Genomic DNA, 26,613 nt, shown 5'->3' with positions numbered 1-26,613 from the left:
TCCCCCTAAATCACCACTCCTAGCAATTCTTACCCCCTGCCACTCCCTCAAATTTCCCCTCCCAACACAGATCCCCTTCCCCTCAATCTCTTGACAGCAAACCCCCCCCCACACACACACACACACACCTTACACGAAACCACAGTGCCCAGGGCAGCCGCCCCTCCTACCCACCCCTTATCCCGGCCCTGGCGCTGTGCATGTAACAGGCATGGATCAGGAGTGCCGACTATGCCCGTCCTTTCTGCCACTCTTCCATTCATAGAAGCTGTACTATAGCTTCCATCAATGAAAACCATATGTATGGAGAAGGTGACCCTTTTATTCATCGGCCCATCCTCTATAAATTGCATTTACACTTTCCAGGAGGGAGCGGTGGAAACCCTATGTCGTTCTCGCCTAGGCGAGTAATCAAAATGTTGTGAGCTGCACCACTAAAAAAGGCATTTATTTAAATTGTATTGTGTAAGAGAGATGATGGTAGGGGCAACTGAAACAATGTTAATCTGATGGGTGAAAGTCTGCATCAATTTCTGGGACCTTTTTAAAAATGTAACATTAGTGGATCAGCTGGAAGGTGTCCCAAACTTTTTTACATGATTATACTTGGACTTAAAAGGTGGTATCATTTCTAATTATTGAATTGAAAATTAGATTAGGCTAGTGGGATTTCAGAAAAAATGAAGTATTGCATATAGAGTATTCCATTCACAGAGTTGAGTCTCATCGCCTCAGTGTCATCTGTTAAATAATAAGGACCACAGCTTTAGTTACAGTTTTAACCAATCACTAAGAAAGCAGTTTCAAAAATATACCTAATGATGGGGGACAATGTGACATTAAACCTATTGATTTTGAAACTTGGGGCAGCCGTTCTTTGCATTGTTCAGGGAATATACAGTATATTGTTTTTTAAGCCTCATGCACACTGCGTGTCAAAAACACCACTTTTAAGGGCGTTTGACCTTTTTTTTTTTCTGCCTCCAACTACCCTGCTCTGTTAGCCTATATGCCCTTGCACACAAAAAAAAAAAAAAAAAAACAGTGCTAGCGCATTCAGGAGAGGAATGTTTTGCTGCAAAGAAAAAAAAAAAAAGACCTACTCCCAAAAACGTGTCTAAACCCGCATTTAGCATTTCAGATTTCGTTCTTTCTAATGAAATAAATAAATGAATATTCTGGCCAATAGAATGAATGAACACCCAGACACTTGACGCACCTAAATGCGCTTGCAAAAGGTTTTTTTTCTCTCCCCTGGAGCAGACATCCAGGGGAGGAAAAAAAAAATGCCCTGTATGCTTGAGGCCTTATTCTTTATTAAGGCTTCTACGCGTACTTCGTTTTTTTGTATTACAGAGGTAGGGGCTCATATTTCTTGTTTGCAGTGTTACACAATGGCTTTGCTTCATTGCTCATGAAATGCTCATGTCTATTATTCAGCCTATTCATTGATCACAATCACCCCCTGGGTGACTATTGAGTCTAGGTTCACAATTTCACGTCTTGTGCGGGCCCGCATTTGCTGTACCTGCGATTCCACAAAAAAAAAGTGCATGGACCTATTCAAATGCGCAGCCGCTAGGAATTTGTATTGTCTTTTTGACCATACGATTTCCCTGCGGGTCCCGCACTCGCAAACGTGCTGCAGGCTGAGATGCATGGGGGTACCATTCAGATTAAATGGCAGCCCCGCGTGTCTAGAAGAGCAGCGTGATTTGGCTGCGGGTGCAGAAATAGATCCAATTCCCCCACCCGGAGCCACACATATACGTGTGAACCTATCGTAAGAGAGGTAAAAAGTAATTGAATTATGCCACTGTAATCTCTATCTAGTGGCTAATCTGATTAAAACAATAACAAAATATGTAAATATGTTATATGTTAACATGATACATAAAAAAAAGATAAAAACTATAGCAATAAATAAATAAAATAAAACTGAAAACACCTGTTTAATTAAAGCAACTTTTATCATAGAAATATATGTGATTCCACAAAAAAAAAAAATTGTCTTTAAAGCTGTAAGCTTTGTGGCTGTTGCCCTTTTTTATACCCTACTAACTAACTAGTGCAGTTTGGGACTTTTGAACCTGCATACATGTGTTGGATCACTGACTAGGGTTTGACAACCACACACCTTGCACTTTTAAGGATGGTTTGACAATAGCAGGTCCCATTTTTATCCTGACAGGTACACTTTAAATCTTCTTTGAAGCTGTTTGTCCTTGGTATGTGAAGCATAAAAACTCATGAAAAATTATGTTTACATAATTTCTTGTGCTCGTTCATGCGCTCATGCAGGCAGCATATCCTAGAAGGCTATCTGGATACGGCATAAAAGTAATGAATGTAGTGGAATGTGTTATCTAGCACACAAAGACATATCAAAGTCATATGTCAGCACCCAGTCGATCTTTTGGCATGAATAATAGATCTAAATGCACACCAAATAGACACGCTTCATATTCAATTTTCCCTGAGCACATATACTGCATATACAATATATTATTGTCAAACAAAATCAAACAAAATCTGGTTACCCAATTGTGTGTTTAAAAATTTATAAACAACCTGGACTTTTACTAAATTCTTGTAGTAGGTTACTGCTCAGTATTTATGCAAGAAAGGGGAACAAAAGTTACAGTTTATTTAACTACTTATGTACAGTGATGCATGAAAGCATGCTACATTCTAAGCAGCTTTATAATAACTACCCAGATGCATGCCCAATCTTTGTCTGCTTGAGGCATCTTTAGATTGGGGTTCAATTATTGGCTGTGAGGAGCATAGTGTCCTACAATCAAACACAAAAAGCCACCAGTAGAACCACTTGCTCTGTCTCAGTCTAATTACAATCTTTATTTCCAGCTTAGTGACAAAATCAGCACAGTTGATTATGTGTGCAAAGGCATATCTGGAAAAAGTTTTTGAATGACACTGGTTGCAAGGATAGAAGACTAGGACCTGAGAAAGAACTGCCAATCCCTAACATATCCTCTTTTGCCGTAATGGACACACGTGGAGATGCATCCACTGAACTATCACATACCCGTGCAAAGGCACACCTGAAAACTGTGTTGGCACTGGTTGAAGGGATGGAAGACTAGGACCTGAGAAGGAGCCACCAATTCCTTAAGGTATCCTCCTCCAGCTGTGTGGAGCTTACCTTGGAGTTTTTTGGAGTAACAGTTGTAGAGGCTGAAATAAAATCTTTAAACACCGATTGATAGGAAGCTGACAATAAACCTTAAAATTAAATTTAACAGTTTTGTGAACTTTTGGGTGCCCCGCAAACTTGGAACATGGAAACCGGTAAGGCTACAAAACTCCTCCATTTGGGTACGTCCTTCAGTTGAAGGCGTGAAACCAGGAAAGCACAATCTGTAGTGATATGAGTAGAATTAGGATCAGAGAACTACAGTTAAAAGATCACAAGTGCCTTCAGTGACAGGTAATAGGTGGGGAGGAGATCAAATAGTGAAAAAAAAGCTATCTGCAAATTGTTAAAATTATTATAAACCTTGACTAGCTCATTTATCTGCGGGTAAAGACAAAACAGAGAATGATGCTTGCCACTTTCCTCTGATTTCAAGATGTACTAGGATGGCAGGTATACTAGTATTTGTTTACTACAATTGTCACTGTGGTGATGGCGCTGTGCAGCCCTGGCTATAAGTTTATAGCTGAAGCATACCACCCAGTCAAATGGTAAGAACACAGCCCATAAACAGTCTGTGGCTAGAGATAGCAGAGTCCAGGTAGACAGGCAAAGGTAGAATTATTTAGGCTGAACCATAATACAGGCTAAGGCAGAGAGAGACCAGGAGACGGACTAAAGTCATAACAGAAAAAAAACTGAAGGTCAAATATGAAGGCATGTCATATTCCAGTGTGCCTTCTCTTAGCAGCAGAAAATGCTAACATGCACAGAGGAGAGAGACTAAGAAGCAGACCTTCCTGCAGAGGTCCATTGGTTGAGGTCCATTGGTTGGTCATGGGAGGTTAGTGGAAACTGCCGTTTCTTACTTGCACAGATATAAACAGTAAGTGCAACCATCTCCAGCCTTTTTTAGGGCTTCTGCTCAGGAGCTGATTGAGCCTATTCAGAGCAATTCCCAGCATTTTTCCTCTGCCCAGACAGCCCAGGTTCAGTGTGCAGCCTGTCATTGATGCTATCATCAGTGCTATCATAAACAAGAGTACAGCATATGGGTGCAAGCAAAAAATTGAGAATGTTCAGTTTTTTGCATACGCCCTTACGCTGTACTCGCTGTGTGTATAGAATCGCACCACCATACACATGGTTACAGTAGCGCCCAGTCATTAAAGAAGCCAAAATTCTCCTATCTAGGCTGGATCTTTCTGCCAGGAGCATATGGTGCCTGGAAGCATACAGTATGTGCATAAGCTCATTTTTTTTAGCTGGACTATTTATCTACTCTACCCACAAGATTGAATTTACATGCATACATGCATTTATGTGCACATGTGTGTAAATTATGCCAGTAAGCTCCTCTCTGAATGCAGGTTTGGGACAATTTTCTTGCACCTTAACAATGCTCTCAAATAAAAATCGAACAGCCACAAGGTGCACGGGCATATTTGGGTCAACTAGAGCTGCTTCAGAGACATAAACAATGAAAGATGCCTCTAAAAGCTAACAACCCCCTGTGATCTGGCTAAGCTGCACATTGGCTTCCAATACACATCTATTGGACAATATCAACCAGTGCACAGCAGGTTTTCAGCACTGATCTAAACAAATGCCAGTTTAGTAGGCATTTAGGGGTTGATTTACTAAAGGCAAAAAGGCTGTGCATTCTGCAGGTGCAGTTGCTCCAAAGCTTAGTAAATGAGGTGAAGCTTCACTTTTCAAAGAATACCCAATCAGATGCAAGGAAATAAAAAAAAAAAAACGTTTTTTTTTTTTTTTTTTGCAAAGTGCCTTTAGTAATTCAACCTCCTAGTGTGTGTGTGTGTGTGTGTGTACAGTTTAGGTTGAGGTCATGATACTTGCTTGATTTTTAAAAATGTTTTTACTGCAAAGCAAATTGTGAAAAGGTGGTATCGAAGCATATCCAAACCCAAGAACAAAAATTGATAGTATTGCAACTTTCCAGGCCTTCAACCTGATTACTGCATTATTTTTCCTATTTCACACTTTTTTATTTTATTTTAACCTGGTTATCCTGCTATTAATACACTTCCTGACAACCATATTCAGCAACGTTGTCATCCTAGTAAAGTGTGTTAGGACTATATAACACCCCCTTCTCTTACCATTGCACAGGGCAGGTATTTTAGAAAAAAAAAATGAACCTTTAGAACTGCTTTAGGAGTTTATAGCAATCATCATTCCTTATGCGTATAATTTTAAACATAAGGCTAACCATTTTTTCTCTGTATGCACATCATTGACATCTAGAGATAATAATAACTTTCATTGTTCTTTAATTTCACCACAGCCTCTACAAGAGTGCAACAGGACTGGAGATCTATATGGTTAGGACTACTTTCAATCTTCCATCAACCTAACATTCACAAGCAGCCCAGGAGAGTATTAAGGGAGACAAAGCAATTCTTCAACCCCTACCATCATGGGGGTGGTATGGCTGGCCAAGTTCATGCTGGGATGTACAGCACTATGGTGTGTGGAGAAAGCTCAAGGCCAGCTGGAAGTTGGGGACCATCAAGTGGACAGATTTGCAGGCTATGAAGACAGACAAGCACTTAGAGTGAGAAGAAGAGGACAGGACACACTAAGAGGGTATGATGCGATATATTCATTGTATATGTGTTTCTTAATTTTAGAAGCAGCAGAATTTAAAAAGAGCCAGTCAATAATTGGTCTTTGTAATAATCCAAATATCCTCTCTTCATATTTTATTGTTTGTGTAATCCTTGTCACAGAAGTAGTTTCAGGCTGTGTGGCATGCTCAGTCTATGAGCTACCCATGCTCACTGCTGTTATCAGACACCAAAAACTGTCATATAACAAAATTGCTGTCAGGATTACATGAAAGAAAATGAAAAGCTATGTTAATTGACAGCTTTAAAGGAGAAGTAAAACCAAAGATTTTTTTGGGCTGTACTTCTTCTATGGATCACAGGACTGCAGTTTGTTCTGCAATCCTGTGACCTGCTTTCATCCAACAGTGGGCTAAAGTCTCATATATATATATATATATATATGAGAGAGAGTTTTATCAATTTCAGCAAAATATCAGCAAAGTGAGCAGAGTACAGAGTGTTCTATAAAGTGGTGGTATTGCCTGTGGAGAACAATCAGATTGGCAGTGCAATTGCTGAGATACAAGGATAAGATGGTTGTCAGAGACAACCCCTGCCCCTTTCCTTTCTGGGCCATTCCAATGTGTATTCAGCACACCATCCTCCCTAGACAGAGAAGTGAGTGCGGCTTACTTACCCCGGAGACTTGCAGACATTCCTTCCTCTAGGACTGGCCCCTTGTACAGTATTACCATCACAATAAGGAGCGGTGTCCATGCTGCCATCTTCCACCGTAGTGTCCCGAGGAGTGCAGTCCTTGTCCTGTGCCATCTTCCCTCCATTCCAGCAAACTTTGCTGCTGCTCTCCTCATCCCCATCTGTCCCGGCGCACATCCTTCCAGGAGCAATCTATTCGAGGACCGACACAATGTGCTGGCAGGGGGGCTGCACGGGCCTCCTGGAGCATGGGAGAGGACCCCTCAAGCTACATCCATAAGCGGGCCTCCTTTCTGCAACTGTGGAGGAACACAACTGGGCCCGGTCACAAGTGTGACCTTTGTGACCCTGGTAGTTCTGCCACTGACCCAGATGCCTGGACTGGCATCTGGCTCAGCCTCTAAAGAGAGGCTGAACCAGAAGCTCCTGCTCCCACCCCCTCCACAGCCCAGCACTCCAGTGAGACATTCACCCGCTCTCTGCGCCCTGAAAGCTGAGAACTGAGCCAACAGCTGTCTTAGGAAGCGGTGGGGGACAGATGCAGAATTGGACCGATGCTGCATTCACCTAGGTGAATATAATTTTTTTTTCTAAAACCCATACTTCTCTTTTAACCTCATCCGGAAACCTTGAGAGTATGTCATATCAGCGCTCAGCAGAGCAAAGGGAAAAGTCAGCCTTCTTATGCACCTTAAAGCTTGACACTGAGCTGGCATATTACTGGTACTTTGAAAAGCAATCTATGGAGGAGGCAGACCATTAATTCATCTACCTTTTCTCCATTCATAGATCACTTTTCATTCATAGAAGCTATAAATTAGCTTCTGGGAATGGAGGAGGGTATGGTCATAGTAAGCACTATTGATTTGTGCAGTGCATAAGAGAAGTCCCTTGGCTAATATTAACCCAGGGGGCAGATCAGAGGACTGAAGAATTCAACTAAAACCTCAGCCAGCAGCACATGGGACACTTCTCAATGAATGTAAGTAATGTTCCTTGTGCTGAGTTTTTTTTTTTTTTTAAGTTTTGACTAAACTTAGATGATTATCTATCTATTGTTAGTCTTATGAGAATCATAGTTTAACATGCCCTATACAAGACAACAGTATATATTAACTAGACAAAGTAACAATTTCAATACAATGTTGTAATAATAATACAATTACAACCACAAGGTAATATAGATTTAAAACATGACTAAACTGCTTACATAAGCTCATGGTCTTAATGTGGAAGAAAAGCCTAACTATAAGTATTCTTAAAAATGTTACTCCACCCCCCTCCACCTACCTATCCTGCCTAACCTGTATAAAAAAGATCTGTATACTTATCTGTTTTTAATCCAGTCCAGTCTTGTGGTCTTGCAGCTGCGTCTCAGGGAGTGCTCAACAAAGGCTGGGAGATCCAAGACCTGTTATGTCATCCATAGGCTTCCACGGCCCAGCCTTTGTCAGTTGTCAGTGCTCCTTCCTCTCCCCTGCAGCAGCCACTCACCACTGACACAGGGGACCTGAAGCTGGGGGATCACTGATTAAAAATAGGTAATTATACAGAACTTTTCTTATACAGGGTAAAAATATTAGGGGGGGGGGCATTTTTAATAATAGAAATAGGCTTTTCTTCCAGAAAACTGCAGACCAATGTACTACAATATTATAGACATGAATATAACATACTGTTTAATCCTCAAAGCAGAACTATGATTAAATTAGGACCCCCTGTTACAATGCTGATACTGCTTCCTAAAGTCAAAATAGCTAATAGATGTCATTAAAGCGGGGTTCCACTCAAATTTTTAACTTAATCTTACCCCCTTCAGTTAATTGCATAGATGTTCAAATGCCGCACGAAAAAATTTTTTATTGCTGTAATTACCTTTTATATTGTACTTTATTGTGGCACTTCCTGTCTCTCCTCCCATGGGAGTAGGTGTGTGTATTGCCTTTCCCTGGCGCCGCACTGTCTCCTGGGAGATTAGTGTCAGGCTTCCCAAGATTCAGTGCGGGAACAATGATCATGCGCCTGAACAAGCTGTGAATGAACAGCATTCACCGGATCCAGGAAGTCAATGCTTGTGGGCTTCACATGCCCACAAGCAAGATGGAAACAGCCAGCATCACATTTTTTAAGTTATTCTTCAGTACTAAAAGAGACAGAGGTGGAAATATTACACCCAAACTGTGAGTATTATTTTGGGATTAGCAAAGTGTCTCAATGACCTAAAAAAAAAAAAAAAAGAAGATTGGTCGCCGGACTCCCGCTTTAAATACTTACCTACACTCCAGAAAACCACATGAGCAAATCAACTGGTCACCTATACAGATGCTTAGGTATTTTATTGCATAAGCTCTGGAGGCAGAGAAGCCATTTTGCACTTTTATCTCGTATTTAAAAAGAGATCACATGCTGAAATGGTACAGTTTCAAGGCAGTTGTTTTTCTTTAGCAACAGTAGTAAGCATTTACTGTTGCCTTTTAATTTTTTTATGAACTAGTGTTAACCTTGGCCTTCAGCAACATGCAGGTAACTTGAGACACTGGTAAGTGCTGTTCCTGTAGAGTGTAGAGGGCAAAAGCCTGATTGCAGTGAGTTAAGCAAGGCATGAGAAGAGTGATATTCTCATCACTGAAAACTCTAATGCATATGCAATTTTAGTATGTTGGAAGGAAAAGGAAGTATGGAAATGTAACATAATTGTCCGGAACTATTTGAAGAAGGGCTTGAGGGCAAAATGCCAGCACATAGCGAGAGTTTAAAGGGCTGGGTAACTACAGATTTAAATATGAGGGAAAATCTTCTGCTACAGAAAAGTATTTAAAATATTGGGGTACACGGAAACACTTGACTTCAAAGTGTTTACAGCCACCATGGCCAGAGGAGTAGTGCCTTTCCTAGTACGTCTTGAAAGGTCCATCCTTTTCATCCCTCTTGGAAAATATAACTACAATAATTTTTTCTAATATTGCTCTCATACATAGCTGTAATCAGTCATACAGGAAAGATCAGAGAGATTTCTACCTTTTCTGGCTCCACTCCAACTACAATGGTACTTGGATGGTAATCGAAGAACCTAGAGAAGAATAGGTACACATGTGTAGAAAGGGAATGCCAAGGTTGTTGTCTAATGACGGAGGAGATCCTAATGCCCTATACACACGATCAGACTTTCCGACAACAAAACTGTGGATTTTTGTTCGAAGGATGTTGGCTCCAACTTGTCTTGCATACACACGGTCACACAAATGTTGGCCAACAAATACGAACGTAGTGACGTACAAGACGTACGTGATATCTTCATTACGAACGCTAGTTTTACAAGACCGAGCGCTTCCGGGTCATACTTGATTTCGAGCATGTGTGGACTTTTGTCCGACGGACTTGTGTACACACGATCGGAACGTCCGACAACAAACATTTGTTAGCGGAAAATTTGAGAACCTGCTAGCCAACATTTGTTGTCAGAAAGTCCGACAACAAATGTTCGATGGAGCATACACACTGTATGACTTTCCGCCAACAAGCTCACATCCAACATTTGTTGTCGGAAAATCCGATCGTGTGTATGAGGCATTAGGCTACATATACACTGGCCACCCCTAAATGTAACTCCCCTTACAGCAGAAAAGCGTTAAATATTAAAAAAAAAACATTTAACTGCCCTTAAATTCAGCTGCTCCTAAACTCTAATAAAAGCCTATGGGGGTTATTTACGAAAGGCAAATCCACTTTGCACTACAAGTGCAAACTACAAGTGCAAAGTGCACTTGAAATTGTACTGAAAGTGCACTTGGAAGTGCAGTTGCTGTAAATCTGAGGGGTAGATCTAAAATTAGCGGAAGCTCTGCTGATTTTATTATCCAATCATGTGCAAGCTAAAATGCTGTTTTTTATTTTTCTTGCATGTCCCCCTCGGATCTACACTTTGCACTTGTAGTGAAAAGTGGATTTTCCTTGAGTAAATAACCCCCTATGTGTACATGGAGACATAGGGGGTTATTTACTAAAGGCAAATCCACTTTGCACTACAAGTGCAAGCTACAAGTGCAAAGTGCACTTGAAATTGCACTGAAAGTGCACTTGGAATTGCAGTTGCTGTAGATCTGAGGGGGACATGCAAGGAAAATAAAAAACAGCATTTTAGCTTGCACATGATTGGATGATAAAATCAGCAGAGCTTCCCCTCATTTCAGATCTACCCCTCAGATTTACAGCGACTGCACTTCCAAGTGCACTTTCAGTGCAATTTCAAGTGCACTTTGCACTTGTAGTTTGGACTTATAGTGCAAAGTGGATTTGCCTTTCGTACATAACCCCCCTCAGGCTTTTATGAAGTTGAGTTCAGATGCTTTGGCAAAAAAAAAAAACGCCAAATGCTCCTAAACTCACGTTTAGGAGCAGCAGTGTACATGAGGCCTTACAATGATATATGCTGAAAATTTGAATTTATCTGCCATATAGTGTAAGTGTTTACAGTCTTAAAAATTTACATTGCATGTGAGCCGTACATTCATACTGTACCATGAATGATATGTTCATATAATATTATTATGAAAGAAAACGTCAGGCAAGTGTTAGCTTTTATTATGTAAGATATATAATATACATACATATTGGAAAAATGACTGCTTCACTTTATTATGCTCCACCCTTAATAAATCAAAATGTGTAAAAACAAAAATTCTAGATTTTATGGCAGGGTTGCCATTTTACTCCTTCAGTCTCTGACACATCTGAATTAATGAGATTCTGAAAATGTTTTTATGAAATGTATTAAATGAATATTGATATAGTGATTAAATCAACTTTAAACTTATGATAAGATGGTATCTAGTCACAATTAGAGTCACCAAGTTCCAGGCTACTCCAGGACCTGTCCTGCAGTTCACGAGTTTTGGAAAGATGTTTTCCAAATAATTTCAGAACTAGTGGATTCCCCAGTCCCTTTCTTATCTCAGCATGCTCTTCTAAATCCATAACCCCAGGCATTTCCGTGGCTTTAAACTAGTGCATCTCTTAATATCTAAAGACTGGAAAACATCTACCTCCTTCGTGGAATCTAGGTTCAACCCAGTTATTTTACACGATAAAATGGACGCTGAACTTTGTGATAGAATGGCCAAATTCCCCCTATTTGGTGCCCATAGACGTCGCAATTCTTACCTGCAGGATTCAATCAAGAGAGCCAACATTTTTAGGGGCTGCAGGCCTGGTGTTGCTCCCCCATTGACTCTGTTTCTTCCAGTGACTCCTATGCCACACCTCTTTCCTTACCTTATTACTTTACCCCTGTTTTCTTCTACTTTCCTTTCCATCTCAGCTCTTTGGTTAAAATTTTCATATTCTTGTTCTACCATATTTGTACGCTAATTCAGTGCTAACACTGAATAAGCTGATGACCATACTACTTACACTGATTTTGTCCTTAATGTTTTGTAACCCAACATTTATTTCTTCTGTACATGTAAAAAACAATAAAAAGATTGAACAGTAAATGAATCTTCATATGACAGTAAATAAAGGGATGAGTTGGAGCCCTGGTTCCTGGTCTTTAAAAAAATCGCACCCCGGTATCCTATATGACATATAAAAATATTTGTGGTAACCCACAGTTGTCCAGCAGTGCTTTAATGTATATTTTGTCCAAAGTTTTATACAAGAGTGCTCAGCTATGCCACTTAAAACATACAAAATAAATATTATTTCCTTAAAGTGATACTAAACACACACTGTTTAATTTACATTGTCCCTTCTATTCCTGTATGTGGATGATGACACTGTAATTATTTTAATTAAAAAAAAATCTAAGTACCCTTTTCCTAATTGATATACAGCAGTCACATGACCCAGCTCCAGCTCTTTCCCAGCCTTTCTGCAGGGAAGCATAAGCAGGAGGAGCTTCTAGTTCCCTGCTGCTGGTCACATGTCCAAAAAAAAAAAAGCCTTTGAAATACAGAGTAAAAAGAAATCAATAATATCAATAAACTGTTTTAAATTGGCATATATATTTTAAATCAAATCTTTATTATTTTGTGGAAATAACATGGTGTGGGCAGATTTCTTCCAGTCACAGGCTGTGTCACGCCCGTCCAGCCCATGTCATAAAATAAGAGGGAAGTGATGCCTCTATTAATCTTCATGTAATATCTCACCCCATTGTGTTTAGCCCACATGTGTGCCTCTATAGTCACAAGCGCCGATCAAATGTGATAGGGAGGAAATGCTCAGCATAGAAACCCACTGAAAACTGAGCATGTGCAGAGTTGCCACCACAGCTGCAAAATCCCTAGCTGAATTGGGGACATGAACAGAAGGTGGAGATAGAGAACAGCAGGATCAACCAGGTTTTTTGCAGAATACAGAAAATGAATCCCATAGTGACAGAGTGAGCATGAACAGCATGTTATACACCATTTATTGATAGTTTTTCATTATGTGAATTTAGTAAAATGTTAAGGACCTGGTGGTCTATGAAGGCATTTGGTGGAAAAATAAGAATATGATGTAACTAAATGAGGTCCAAAGTGGACAAGATTTAAATTCACAAATGGGTCTCTAAACCAAATCATAACTAACCCTTTACCTGGTTTGCCTTTTGGACAAAGTAGAGTAGCAACTCAATTTCTTTTGTATCAACTCCCCTATGATAAGTTGCTTGTGCTTTTATAAACATTTTCATTTTTTTCTTAAACTAGCAAAAGTAAAAAAAAAAAAAAAAAAAAAAGCGATTATGTTCCAATTTATTTATGACTAGGAAAATAGAGGGAATAGAAAAGACACTCATTGTTTTTGTTTCTAAAATGAGTGGACCTTTTTACGTTTGTGTGCATGTTGTAAAAATACAGTGCGCATGACCAAATATTATAAAGGCATCCTACCAATAAAAGGTGTAGAAAAAAGTAGACTTCACATTCATTTAAAAATTAACTTAAAACACTTTTTTAGGGCTGCTTTTGCAGTCATCGGACACTTTGAGTGTGATACTCCATGTCACACTTGTGTCTAAATTTCCGTTTCTAAAATAAAACTTACGAAATATAGGAGTTTCATTACATCACAAGACTACAGAGAGCAGTCAGGTCTACACCTTTCTAAAGCCTTGTCTGTTCTTTGCAGACTCTGGTGTTAAAAGAAAAAAAAAATCACACAAATGCATTGCAGTTTCCAGCAACGATGCCAAAAGATTTTTGTTCCATAAGCATGGTGATCCCCAGCGAGGCTGTTAAAACAGTACTGCTCTATGCGGTCATCACACCTGGAAAGAGTTACATGTGTATAAAAAATGTATCTGCTGAACATCAGGCTGGGGTGGGGTAGTGGGACAAAGTGGTCTATTTCTTTCAGTGCCTTTTAACAGAAAAGCCGTTTTCTTGGATTGCTTTACAATTTCAAATATTGGTTTACACTTTAAAGAAATGTTGTCTCACCATGAGTCCTATTCTGCAGGGCAAATGTCTACATTTACAAAGAAGTTATTGTTGAATGTACAATGTTTAGTTCCATATATTGGTAGACTTTCTAGGGCCTTCTGTTGGGTCCTGGGTGTGTTTAAGATCTGAGAATGTCAATGCTTTTATTGTACTACATCCAGTCATCAGCCAAACCATTCTGCTGAAACTGACAGCAAAAAGCCACTGTACACAAAATGAACATCAACATGTATAAAAGTTTCCTGATATATGGTCAAGAAAACAGATGATGGCTCTGGACTTATTTTTAGTTCAGCTAGTAAGTAACAAAATTACTTTTTAAAGGTAAAGGTTTCAAACTGGAAAAGACACATCTAAACCCTAACGTTATGAGGTTTAGGGGTTGATTTACTAAATCAAATGGAGAGTACAAAATCTGGTGCAACTCTGCATAGAAAGCAATCAGCTTTCAGGATTTTTGTCAAATCTTAATCGGACAATATGAAGTTAGAAGCTGATTGGCTAAATCAACCCCTTTGTTTGCTAGAACACTGTGTATCATAAACAACTGCTTTTTTTTTTTCCATAAATTTCATTTTTTATCTTTATGCGCCTTAACCTCCCTGGAAGTTTTCCCGAGTGTGGTTCGGGGTTAAATTTCAGCACCATTAGCGGTAACCCCGAGCCACACTCGGGATTACATCTCAGGATCCTGGTGCGGTGTTACTTACCTTGTCCCCAGGATCCTGCGATGTCCCCCCACTGTGTCTGTGGGCTCTGTCCTCCTCCCGAAGCATGTCTGTGCCAGGCTCCTTTCCCTGCGAGCGTCGCAACTCACGGGGGCGGAGCCTGGCGGCAAATTAAAAAAAGTGAAAAATCATAATACATACAGTACACTGTAATCTTAAAGATTACATTACTGTATGAAATTATTTCACATCCCTTTTGTCCCTAGTGCTTTGTCCAATATCCTGCATGCAGTTTTATATTATATATACTGTTCTTTCTGCCTGGAAACTGGAGATTGTCCATAGCAACCAAAAAGTGTCCCTTTATGTCAAAAGTGGTTTTAGACCAGCTAGAAAACAGCGATAGTAAATTAGAACACTTGCAGAATTGAGCGATAGTGAATCGTGGGGAAATTAATTTTATTATTATTATATTATTATTTTTTATAATTATTTATATTTATTTATTATATTATAATTTATTATTTTGTGTTTCAAACTTCATCATACCCGGGATATCTACTAGACTCTTGGTGGACAGATTTAAGTGTGTTATTGCTAAGAATTACAGGCTTACAATATAAAACACCAAATTTCTATGCAAAATAATTGTACTGCTTTGAGACGCAAAAATCTGACCGCCAGGGAGGCTACTGCTGTTGATCTACTATATAGCCTCTTTCAGACACTTGCTATCTACATGCATTTGCTCCAGCATTGGCTGCACAGAACCAGTTTCTTGATAGTGAAAATGGTGGACCGTGTCTGTGCAGTCATGGCAGCTTGTATTCTCGACTGGAAGCGGTATGACATTGTGATAGCACAGGAGCATAATAGGTAGACAGTTGTCACCCCATTACAGGAACCTTTAAACAAGGTCGTTGGATAATATTTTATTAGAAGTTGTCTATTTAAAATGATTGAAAATAATTGTGTGAAAGTTTATGTGAAATGCTACCAATTGACTTTGGATCTTGTTTAACAGTAATGAGATGATGTAATCTAAATAAAGTAAAATTGTTTAATCCTTTACCAACCAATTGGTATTTCCCAGGCACTTTTCTGGTTCACAAATGCAAAATGTGCCCATTACCACTGCTGTGTATACGGCCTTAGGAGAAGTACTGCCAAAGCTTGTTTGTCTGTACTTCTCCTGTGGATCACAGGAGTGCAGTTTGCTCTGCCCCCCTGTCCCCTGTTTTTAGCAGACAGCAGGCTGAATCCTGCAGTCGGCTGATGTCACAGAGCAAGTCCAGGCTCAGGAAGGATCACGAGCATATGATCGGGATCCACCCACATGTCTGGACCGGCACCCGGCTCAGCCTCTCAGCAGAGGCGTAGCTTGAAGCTTGTGGGCCCCGATGCAAAAGCTGACCTGGCCCCCCCCCCATTACCATCTGTTGCTTTTACAGCATGCTTGCCCCTTCACTCTGTCTAGGTGAAACTGGATGCTTGGTAGGCCCCTGTGTTTACTGAATTACCTACACAAGGTGGCACAGCGAGCACTTTTCCCCACTGACACGGTGTAATCCTGAGCAGACAACCCCTGATGAGTGGAGACCTACCTGAATAATATTAAAGTTATCAAAGATCTCCGGGGGCTCAGCATCCTTTTTTAAGAAATTAACCAGCAAGGCGAAACTTAATATTAGGAAAACGTAGGCTATTTTCACACTGGGGTCGCTCCGCATTAGCAGTAAAGCAATGCTCGTTTTAGCGGTGCCTTACTGCCGTTTTAGCGCTTTTCGGCCGCTAGCAGGGCATTTTTAATCACCAAGAAGGGGTTAAAAATGCCTGTGTTGCAGTGCATCCGAAGCCCTTTTCAATACAATGGGCAGAGGCGGTTTGGGAGTGTTGTATATAGCGCTCCCAAACTGCCCCAAAGATACTGCTTGCAGGGCTTTTTTCACCATCCCGCAAGCGCACCAACCTTTAGCGCTAAAACACCTGAAAACTGTCTTCAATGTGAAAGGGGTCTGAGAGACAGAATAAAACAAATGACGCTGCAAAAATCTAAACTTCCCACCTTAGTGATTATTGTCAGTCAGTAGAGCAATATACAGAGTCCCCATTATCACATCAGGGCCCCCATTTCAGATCAGAGCGCCCATCATCACATCAGAGCCCCCATTATCACATCAGAACCCCTCCATCACATCAGAGTCCCCTCCATCAGATCAGAGTCCCCATTTCACATCAGAGCCCCCTCCATCACATCAAAGCCCCCATTATCACATCAGAGCCCCCTCCATCACAACAGAGCCCCCATTATCACTGCAGATCCACCATTATCACATCAGAGCCCCCTCCATCACATCAGAGCCCCCATTTCACATCAGAGCCCCCTCCATCACATCAGAGCCCCCATTATAACATCAGAGCCCCCTCCATCACATCAAAGCCCCCATTATATGAGCTAAACACGGAGTTGCTATGGCAACTCCTGCACCCCTTCACGCTACACCAGTGCCTCTCAGCAAGCCGATAAGAGCCTGAGCTGGCCACTCTTACCCCCTCCACAGCCCAGCAATCCAGTGAGCAGGGGGGGGCAGTGCAGAGAATTGCTGACTGGCAGTCACCAGCTCTCTGCTCAGGGAGCTTTGAGAACCAAGCGATCGGCGGTGTTTGATCGTTCAGTTCTCAGTCTTAGAGGCGCCAGGGGACAGATGCAGTATCAGACCAATGTTGCATCCACCTAGTATAATAAGTATGATTCTTAAATATAAAAAAAACACTTCTCTTTTACGATGTAAAAAATGTCCCATATAAAAAAAAACTAATAAAATTTTTGTACCAAATTGACAGACCATAACACTGTAATGTTAATGTCTATTTTTTATCCTTGAAACCTGAATTAAGTTCTTGGGGAAAAAAAAAAAAACTAAAAATTATTAAGTCTATTGGCAAAACTGTACATTTTTTCATCATGGAGGATCTTTAAATTTGACACCTAACCCTAGCTGGATAACTTCCTTCCTTTACTTAATAATTTCCTGAGTTGTTTTATGTTTGAGATATTTGGTTTGCTCTAGAGATATGTTTCCCTCATACTTCTAACTTATCACTTTATCATATTGTTTGATGTAACATTATATTTTGTCTGAGAACCTGCATAATTACAACCATGGAGAAACTATTTCCTTTTTAATTAAAAAGATACTTAGATAGTTATGTTGAACTTCTAAGCGGTGGTAGAAGACATTCCTGAGTCCTTGTGTGATGATCACTTTGCCCATTCTTCACTCATTCTTTTATCCCCAGATGTAACATAATGTGTCACACGGGAGGGGCTCACCTCACACTAGCCTCTAGACTGTTCATTTCTTGTTAACTGATGTTTCTCCTGGGGCTGTTGTGCATGACCAGATGCTCCTATCCTCTGATCATGGGAAAAACCTAAAGGCTTAGAAATTCCAGTGCATTTATTCGTCGGGATGTGTATGATCCTAAAATTCTTCCTTTATCTAATAATCGGGACTGCTTTAAGTTTTGGATTACCTAACCTGTGAAACCGTGTTTTCTGTAATAGATAGTTAGATAGTTAAAAAAATAAATGTCAACACATTGTAATGTTAAAAATGTTAATTCATATTAGATTTATTATTACAAAAATCATTGAATCTTTACTGTTCAAATTATAGTTCTTAATGTGGTTGAGTAACTTACAAACAAAATGCCAGTGTTATGAAGTGCAGTCAACTACTGATGTTTGAACATGCCACCAGCAGCTTTATTTGCCAAACACTCAAAGGCACGTTTGTCAAATGAACCATTTGGTCTGCCCTGATGGCATTGTAGACTTCTATAAGGCAATTTTGCCTTTGCATTGATCATACTGCATACAAAGCAAGTTCTAAGTAGGCCAATTAATGCTTGACCAACAGTTCTTAATCAGTACATTAAGGCACAAATATGTACTTCAACCAATGGCTCTATCTCAAAAAGACATGAATAAAATAAATGATTTAGAATTGCTAGAGAAGCATTTATTAAACATTCTTACCTAATGCCCCGTACACACGATCAGAAATTCCGCCAGCAAAAGTCGGATGTGAGCTTTTGGTCAGAAATTCCGACCATGTGTATGCTGTGTCAGACTTTTGCTGGCAGAATTCCAGGCAGCAAAAGATTGAGAGCAGGTTCTCTATTTTTCGGTCGGAAAAAGTTCCTATCCGAAAATGCAATCGTCTGTATGCAATTTGGACGCACAAAAAAACACGCATGCTCGGAAGCAATTTGACGCATGCTCGGAAGCACTGAACTTCATTTTCTTGGCTCGTCGTAGTGTTGTACATCACCGCGTTCTTGACGGTCGAAAGTTCGGAGAACTTTTGTGTGACTGTGTCTATGCAAGGCAAGCTTGAGTGGAATTCCATCAGAAAAACCATTCAAGTTTTTTTTCTGACAGAATTTCTGATCGTGTGTATAGGGCATTAGACCCTCGCCTTGTTATCTGCTTTTTGTAACAATAGGTTTATTTCATTTGCACTAAGATGGAAAAAACAAGGAACACAAAGTAGATCCCTAATTCTGATTCAGAGTTAGCAATAATGGCCTGTCCTGTTAACAGCTAAATGAAAACATTAGGCTTATTTAATTCATAAGAAGGGTATCTTTAAAAATATATGTGCATAGTCTAAACTTTAGATGGTACAGTGTCCATTTTCCTGAGTATTTGACACCCAGGGCAGATCATTTTTCAACACCACCAGCTGTATAGAATTAATAATCTTAAAATTAAATGAATAATGGTTTGAGGAAAGTACCAAATGTACTGTCTCCTGACATTAATGGTCAGTGTAGAAATTACCCCTTACATTGGTATTCTGTGGAACATTTAAGTGTAGGTAGAATATGAAGTCGCCACTGCTCTCTGCTGGGGGGAACCCTGAGCAACCTTGTGAGGAACCCTAGGGTTCCATAGAACCTTGGCTGAGAAAGGCTTTGAAATACATTACCTGTGTAGATGCCACCATCAGTTACAGAGAGTAAGGAAGTGGGCTAAATAAAAAACAGACGAGTTCCTCCATTCACACAGACGAGACGGATGGAGGAATCCCACTGCTGGAACATTGTATTCTGACAACGGCACTCCCTGCTATCAGATTACATGGACCAGCACCTGAAGTCATTTGGCTGCAGTCACTGATCGAGAACAATTTCCAACCTGTCCCTTCAACTGAAGTCATTCAAATGATTGACTTCTAACAAGCAGACAGCCACACACTGATCAAACTTTGGCCGGTTCGTGCGGAAACAGATGAATTTTCGATCATTGCATGGCTGGCTTTAGACTAACTAGATCAGGAAAAAATTGTATCAGATGCAGACACTGTTTTGGTGTTCAGGCAGTCGCAGCCGATTCACTACAATAGCCAGCAATGGAGATTCCCGAATGCTCGCTGTTTAGCGTGGATGCAGGAATGTATTCATTTTGCTCAGGCCGCTAGCTAAAGCCTTAGGCAGCATGTGCTTGGGCATTTGCCCTACCCCACTCCTGGGATTAGTTGCTATACAAACAAAAGCTGTTGAAAATAAATGAGCACTCAGAAAGACCTAAATGAAGTGGTTCTTGACCTTTTTCAAAATCTCACGGGCTGTACACATTGTCATTAAAAGCAACTCAGGCTAAATAAATGGGGAAATGGCTATCAGACATCACATTTTTTAATCTTCTCTGGCCCCTTTGGCTATGTGTAATAATAAGCTCTTATTTCAAGTGTGGTTAAGATTTGTTGAGCTTTATTATACCACGATAGGGCGAAGACCTGTAGGCATGCATGTGACTTTACATTAGCAATATACTAAAACTTTCCATTTTCCTCATGGCCTCCACTTTTCAGCACATTATTACTTCACTTGACTTTGTTTCTAACACCTTCCAAGATATTCACGAGCTGATACCTGAGAAAGCTGAAACGCCATGTTAGCCCTTTGGGCTGATTGATGACGGCTGAAATCTTTTCTGTAAAACTAAAAGCCATTCTGTCTAGCTTTACAGGAAACTGCAGTGATGAGGGGGCGAAAAGGCATGCAGATGGGACATGGGGAGTTTGTGAAAAGAAAGTAACAATGTTGTTTTTTGTTAGGCATTAAAGGACAACTACTTGTATAGATGGGAAGGCCACCCAGCAATGTGTGTAAACAAATAGAAGGCTCATCAGGTGCTCCACAATCCATAGCTTTCATTTTTTACTACACGCACATGGAGGGCTTTTACAACACACTGTGAACAGCTGTGGATTTCCACTACATTTACCAGTAAAACACTATAATCTGGTCAGAAAACTTAAGTTAGCCGCACATTTTTCAACCTGACAATTTCTGTACAATGTCCTTTAACCCCCAATTCACACTAGAGCATTTTTCTGCTTGTTTCCTTACTCTTGACTACTACTCATTATTCCTAACTATGCAGAATCCAATTCTTTCTAAAGCCCTGTACACATGGGCCAAATGGTGGGTGGCATCGGCCGGTTCAATAGAAACAGGCTGACTTTTGGCCCGTGTGTATGGCAGCCGGTCCATCAGAAGCTGGCCGTTCGGCTGGCTTCTGTCGAAGGGGCATGACTGAAATTGTCTGCTAACCAGCTCCCAGTGGGGGTCGTCCCCCTGTCAGGACACAACGGCAGGCGAGAACGCTGTACTAACTTTGGATTGTTAGTGCCGCAAACCTGACCTAAGCTGTCAGTTTTTTTGGTTCAGCCCGCTGAGTTAAACAAAAAGGAACTAGCAATGTGTACTAGGCTTTAGTGTAACTGTTCACGATCCAAGATCAGTTGCCCTATGCTCTAAGTGGTCCTCAACCTCAATCCTTAAATACCCTCAAGTTTTCAGGTTTTCCTTTACTTTGCATAGCAGCTTTAAATCAATATCAATGACATGGTATTGATAAGCGCTATTTTATCTAAGAGAAGTTCCCAAAACATGGTCCGTTTGGGGTACTTGAGGACTGAGGTTGGGAACCACTGCTCTACGCCCTATGCTTAAAAAAGTACATAAGGTTTTTTTGTGCATATTCAGGCACTTTTGATCCATTTGACTGCAAAAGGAATGCCTGTAAATGCGCTGTATGCATTTTTACATTTCCTCTTTAGGAACTCCTCTCTTCCCATTGCCCAGCCATGGAAGCAAATACCTGAAGCTTGATACACATGAAAAAACACCCATAAAATACCTGTAATATGCCTGATAAACACCTGTAAAACCTCTGAAAAACAACTGAAAAAAAACACTTCAAAATCATCAGGAATATGTGCTTACGCTTTGCTAGGGTGTGAAAGCTAACTTAAGCCTGGTACACCCCACCAGCCATTGGCTGACAGCGCTGAATAGAAGCCGAGCAGAACTTTTTTGGTCACGAACGGCTGGCCTCTGTCGGATCGGCTACCATACACACGGGCCGAATGTCTATTGAACCGACCAATGACGGCTGACATTCGGCCCATGTGTACTAGGCTTTAGGCCTCATTCACACTTATGAATGGGGCTGTTAGTGTATACACAGGGTGGGGGAAACCCAACAGGGTTCCTTGCAAGTAGCTGAAGATGGAAGCCACATTGAAAGCAATGAGGATGCTGACAGCTCCAGCAGCTAATTGCATCTGCTCACATGTAATCGCTCAAGCAGTGAAAGATTGTCCCTCAATACTTTCCAATCGATCTCTCCCGATAGGAATAATCAATCTATTGTACCTGCAGCCTATTTAAAAAGATAAAATAATGGCAAAGGTGCTGCAGATTTCTTTCTGTGTACAGTATAGAGATTGTTTATCTTTTTTTTTACAATTTTTGCTAATTGATTTTATATGCAATACACTAAAAATGTAAATTATAGCCCATATGTGAAAAACAGGCCTTTTACCAGTATAAGGAAAATACTGCATTTCTGAAAAGTTTTTGCTATAATAAATATCCCCAATTTTTTTTTTAAAAAAGCTAATTTTTTCCTCAGTTTAGGCTGATATGAATTCTTCTACATATTTTTGGTAATAAAAATCGCAATAAGGATATATTGATTGGTTTGCGCCAAAGTTATAGAATCTACAAAATAGGGGATACATCTATGACATTTATATTATTATATACATATTTTTTTGTACTAGTAATGGCGGCGATCTGCAATTTTTATCGAGACTGCGACATTATGGCGAACACATCGGACACTTTTGACACATTTTTGGGATGATTGACAATTATACAGCGATCAGTGCTATAAAAATGCACTGATAACTGTACAAATGTCACTGGCAGGGAAGGGATTAACACTAGGGGGCGATCAAGGGGTTAACTGTGTTCCCTATGTGTGTGTTCTAACTGTAGGGGGAGGGGACTGACTATAGGAGATGACAGATCGTGGTTCCTAGCTATTAGGAACTCACGATCTGCATCTCCTCTCCTCACAGAACAGGGATGTGTGTGTTTACACACACACGTCCCTGTTCTGCCTCTCATGCCCGCGATCGCGCGTTGCCGGCAGTCATTGCAACCGCCGGTCACGAGCATCGGCACCCCCTCCGGTGAGCCTGCTATCCTGCTTAAAGGAGCCGACGTACAGCTACGACGGTTCGCGGGATCATGCCGACCTGCCCCAGTATAATGATGGCAGCTGGTCGGTAAGTGGTTAAAAGAGAGAGTCATACTTACCTAGATGGATGCAGCACCTGTTCCCCGTCCTCTCTATGACCTAAACTGAACTGAGCAGTCAAAGACTGTTGATCACTCTGTAAACTGTCAGTCACCTGCTCTCTGCCCTGCCTCCCCCTGCACTCACCGTAGAGCTGGGCTGTGGAGGGGGCGGGAGCGGTTGGCTCAGGCTCTCAGCGGCTCGCTGAGAAGCTGAGCTGGGTGCCAGTCTAGGCATCTGGGTGGTTTCCGACCACACTTTCGCAAACTTTCCCCAGCCTGGACAGGTTCTATGACGTCGGCCGACAGTGTACTTGAACCCACTGTCTGTTGAAAATGGGTCACAGGAGTGCAGAACGGACTGCACTTCTGCGATCCACAGGAGAAGTACAGCCAAATGAGCTTTTGCTGTACTTCTCCTTTAAAGCTGAATTCCAAGAAAGTAAAAATAATCCCTTGCAGTGGGGCTGCCCCCCCCCCCCCCCCCAACCACTGCAAGATTAAATGCTCATTTATGTCTAGGAGATCAGGAAAATAGTTATACTTACCTGATCCTCCGCTGCGCAGGCTCCTCCTTGCTTCAAGACACAGCGTCTCTTCCCCATGTAGCGGTCGGTTGCTCTCTGACGTCATCAAAACTGACGCAGGGCCCACAGATTTGCATTGGATATGGGGATGCGGAGGGGATAGTCCACTGCTAGATTATGAGGGTACCAGGGGAGCGGAGTATCGGGTAAGTAGAACTGCAATTCCATCCCCTGGGCATAATTGAGCGTTTAACACTTGCAGTGCGGGGGCAGGACTACTGCAAGGGAGGATTTTGACTTTTTCCAGAGTTGGGATTTAAAATATATGACATCAAGCCTTTTCAGCTAGATGAATCAAAGCTTATTTGTGCTTGTTTTACTGGGATGACACGTCTTGATAATTGATCCACGTTAAGTGTTATACGGGAATGCTTCCGATCTACTTGTAACTTTTTACTGAAAGGTAATGAATTACAGAGAATATGTCTATGTGTCTATGTCACTTAGCAGTCAGCAATAAACTTTTCAACTTGTTAGTCAGCATTCAAGCATAGACGAGTGTCTAGTTCGCACATTCACGACCTCTAAATGTTCCCAAGCCTTCCTTGTCAGATTCTGTTTGCCAAAGTAGAATCTGCAGTTGGACAGTGTTTATGTTGTACAGCACCCAGCTCTGTTCATACTAGAAACTGCACATTCAGTAAATTATCAGAAATACACTGTTTTACTTGGTTTTGGACATCAAAGACTTCAAGGGAATTGTGCAAAGAATTTGAGAAGCATTGCTGAATTTATGTATTTATGTTGAGTTCCAGCTTACTTCACAAAAACCTTCCCATATGAATTCTGGCCTCTGATGTGGTTTATCCTATTGGTGCATTTTCAGTGTTCCTGACACACATTTTGGTTTGACCAGCCCTTATTTTTATTAGACCAGACATGTTAGTAATAAAAGTCATATTCTAAAAAGTGGCATATCTCAGAGGAGTCAAATAATTGCAATGGCTGCCATACAGCAAGATCAGATCACTAATTTTAGGGTACTCACCTTGAGGATCCCCCACTAATCTATGTATGTCAACTTGGTGTGTTTGGGCCACATGCAGTCCCTCTACTTCTTATTGCAGTCCTGGAACAGTTAAAGCAGAACTGCAGTCAACACTAACAAGAAAAAATGAATAGCCCATTGAAAGATAAAATAACTAAAAATTGTTTTTGCTGCAATAGTCACTTTCAGGCCAAATATTTCACCAAAGTCATTGTTTTCTGCCACTAGATGTCCTCAGTCTGGTGGCCAGCATAATGTATCCTACTTCAGTGATCCTAGTTGGTCCTGGACTCTCCCCAGCCTGTGATTGGACAGTGAAAGGGCAGAAGCCACACAGTGATGAGCTCATCTCTGTGTCACTCTGCTCTCTTTTCCTATTAGAATGCTTCTTGTCAGTCTTGAACTGATTGGTTCCTTGCACTGCTTCTGTCTCTAACACTGCAGCCCGGTTGTACATAGGCTGGCACCAGGTCAGATTCAGGTACTTACACTGCTTGCATTTAAAATATACAATTAATGGGATATTATTGATAAATGAGATTTGAAATTCTCTATAACTCTTAGCAATTCAGCACTGTGGGAAATATGTTCTTTCACGGTATTTAGGGTTAAAAAAATTACAATATTTGCTTACACAAACCAATAGTTTATTAATTATTTTTGTGCTTCATATTCAGAATATTATTTCCAGAAATGATAGTGTATTGGGTGCATTTAAATAAGTGTGGGCCTAATGAAGTTTGCCTATGCTTAACCTGAGCCTATGGGAATATTTTTTGTAACTTTGTTGATTTCTGATTGGGGCTTTGTCTATAGAACTGGGATCCTTGCTTCCATCTCGGATTTTTGGCTTGGATTTCAGATTGCCAGTTGTGCTTGTAAATGTAAGTCTTATTAAAAAAGAAAATTTGCAACCGGAAGCATATTCACTTTGGTTTAGCAAAACACCTCTTGAGAGGTTAGGCTTTAATTGTTTTCTGAAGCTAAACACTACCATGGGTGAAGTGGTTACCAAGTCTTCTTATTGTATAATGAGACTTACCAGCTACAACTGGCCCTCACAGTGGGAAAACTCCGTTGTGTGTCTCAATATCAGTGGTTTGCAAAGTGTCTTCAGGCTGTTATTGCAGTTTTTCTTGAATACACCTAGATGTACAGCTGGTGTACTTTGAATATGGTTTGGTTTATGTTTCTGAGGTTTGGAAATTTTGATACAGCTTAGTTTTGACAGTTTTGCTTATCTGCTACAGTACTGTCAGATATTCTGCGTTTGACACTCATGAGTTTTTGACCACTGTTTGTACTCCTTAGCTAAGAAATTATATAGAAATTATATAGAATATGGAATCAGATGCCCGATGAATGCGCACTGTCCTTTAACAATGTAAAAATAGTGACGGCATGATCATACCTCAGTTTAGACCCTAGAGTGCAAAACTACAACAATCATGCAGCTTCAGGCTACTTTTCTTGTAGATCAGCTTACTTCGCTTATAGTTGCCCTAGGCATGTGAGCCATGTCTTAGAGCAAATTGACATTGCAATTTCTGACTGATCCTGTGTGCAGTAGGTAAATGCAAAGTTGTTTAATGCTTCTTGGTCCTTTCATGCGATACAGCAAAGGCAGGGCATTGGCATATGGTCTGAAATGCATGTATAATAACTTTAATCTTTGCTGTTTGTGCATGGTCTGAAAGCCAATCCAGTACAATTACTCTATGGACTTAACGAACCAGGGTTTTTAATGGAAGAGTCTAGAGCTTTAACATGTTACAGTTAAATCTCAAGCATTGACATGCTAAAACCCAGCCTAACTCTTTAAATGCTTAGCC

The 26,613-nt window shown here is 40.7% G+C and overlaps 1 protein-coding gene across 1 annotated transcript in view; it reads left to right on the top strand.

The window, feature by feature from the left end:
* The window catches only part of LOC141107789 (fibrillin-2-like), a 223,829-nt gene that overhangs the window by 10,816 nt on the left and 186,400 nt on the right, over positions 1-26,613 (top strand). The window contains exon 2 of the mRNA XM_073598767.1: positions 5,466-5,767. Within this exon, the coding sequence (XP_073454868.1) occupies positions 5,598-5,767 (170 nt within the window). The 5' untranslated portion in view covers positions 5,466-5,597. The remainder of the gene's footprint in view (positions 1-5,465; positions 5,768-26,613) is intronic.

Source organism: Aquarana catesbeiana, linkage group LG01, assembly GCF_042186555.1.
Source record: "Aquarana catesbeiana isolate 2022-GZ linkage group LG01, ASM4218655v1, whole genome shotgun sequence".
Classification (NCBI taxonomy): Eukaryota; Metazoa; Chordata; class Amphibia; order Anura; family Ranidae; genus Aquarana; species Aquarana catesbeiana.
Note: the sequence above shows the minus strand (reverse complement) of the source record. Positions and strands in the feature narration are given on the sequence as shown.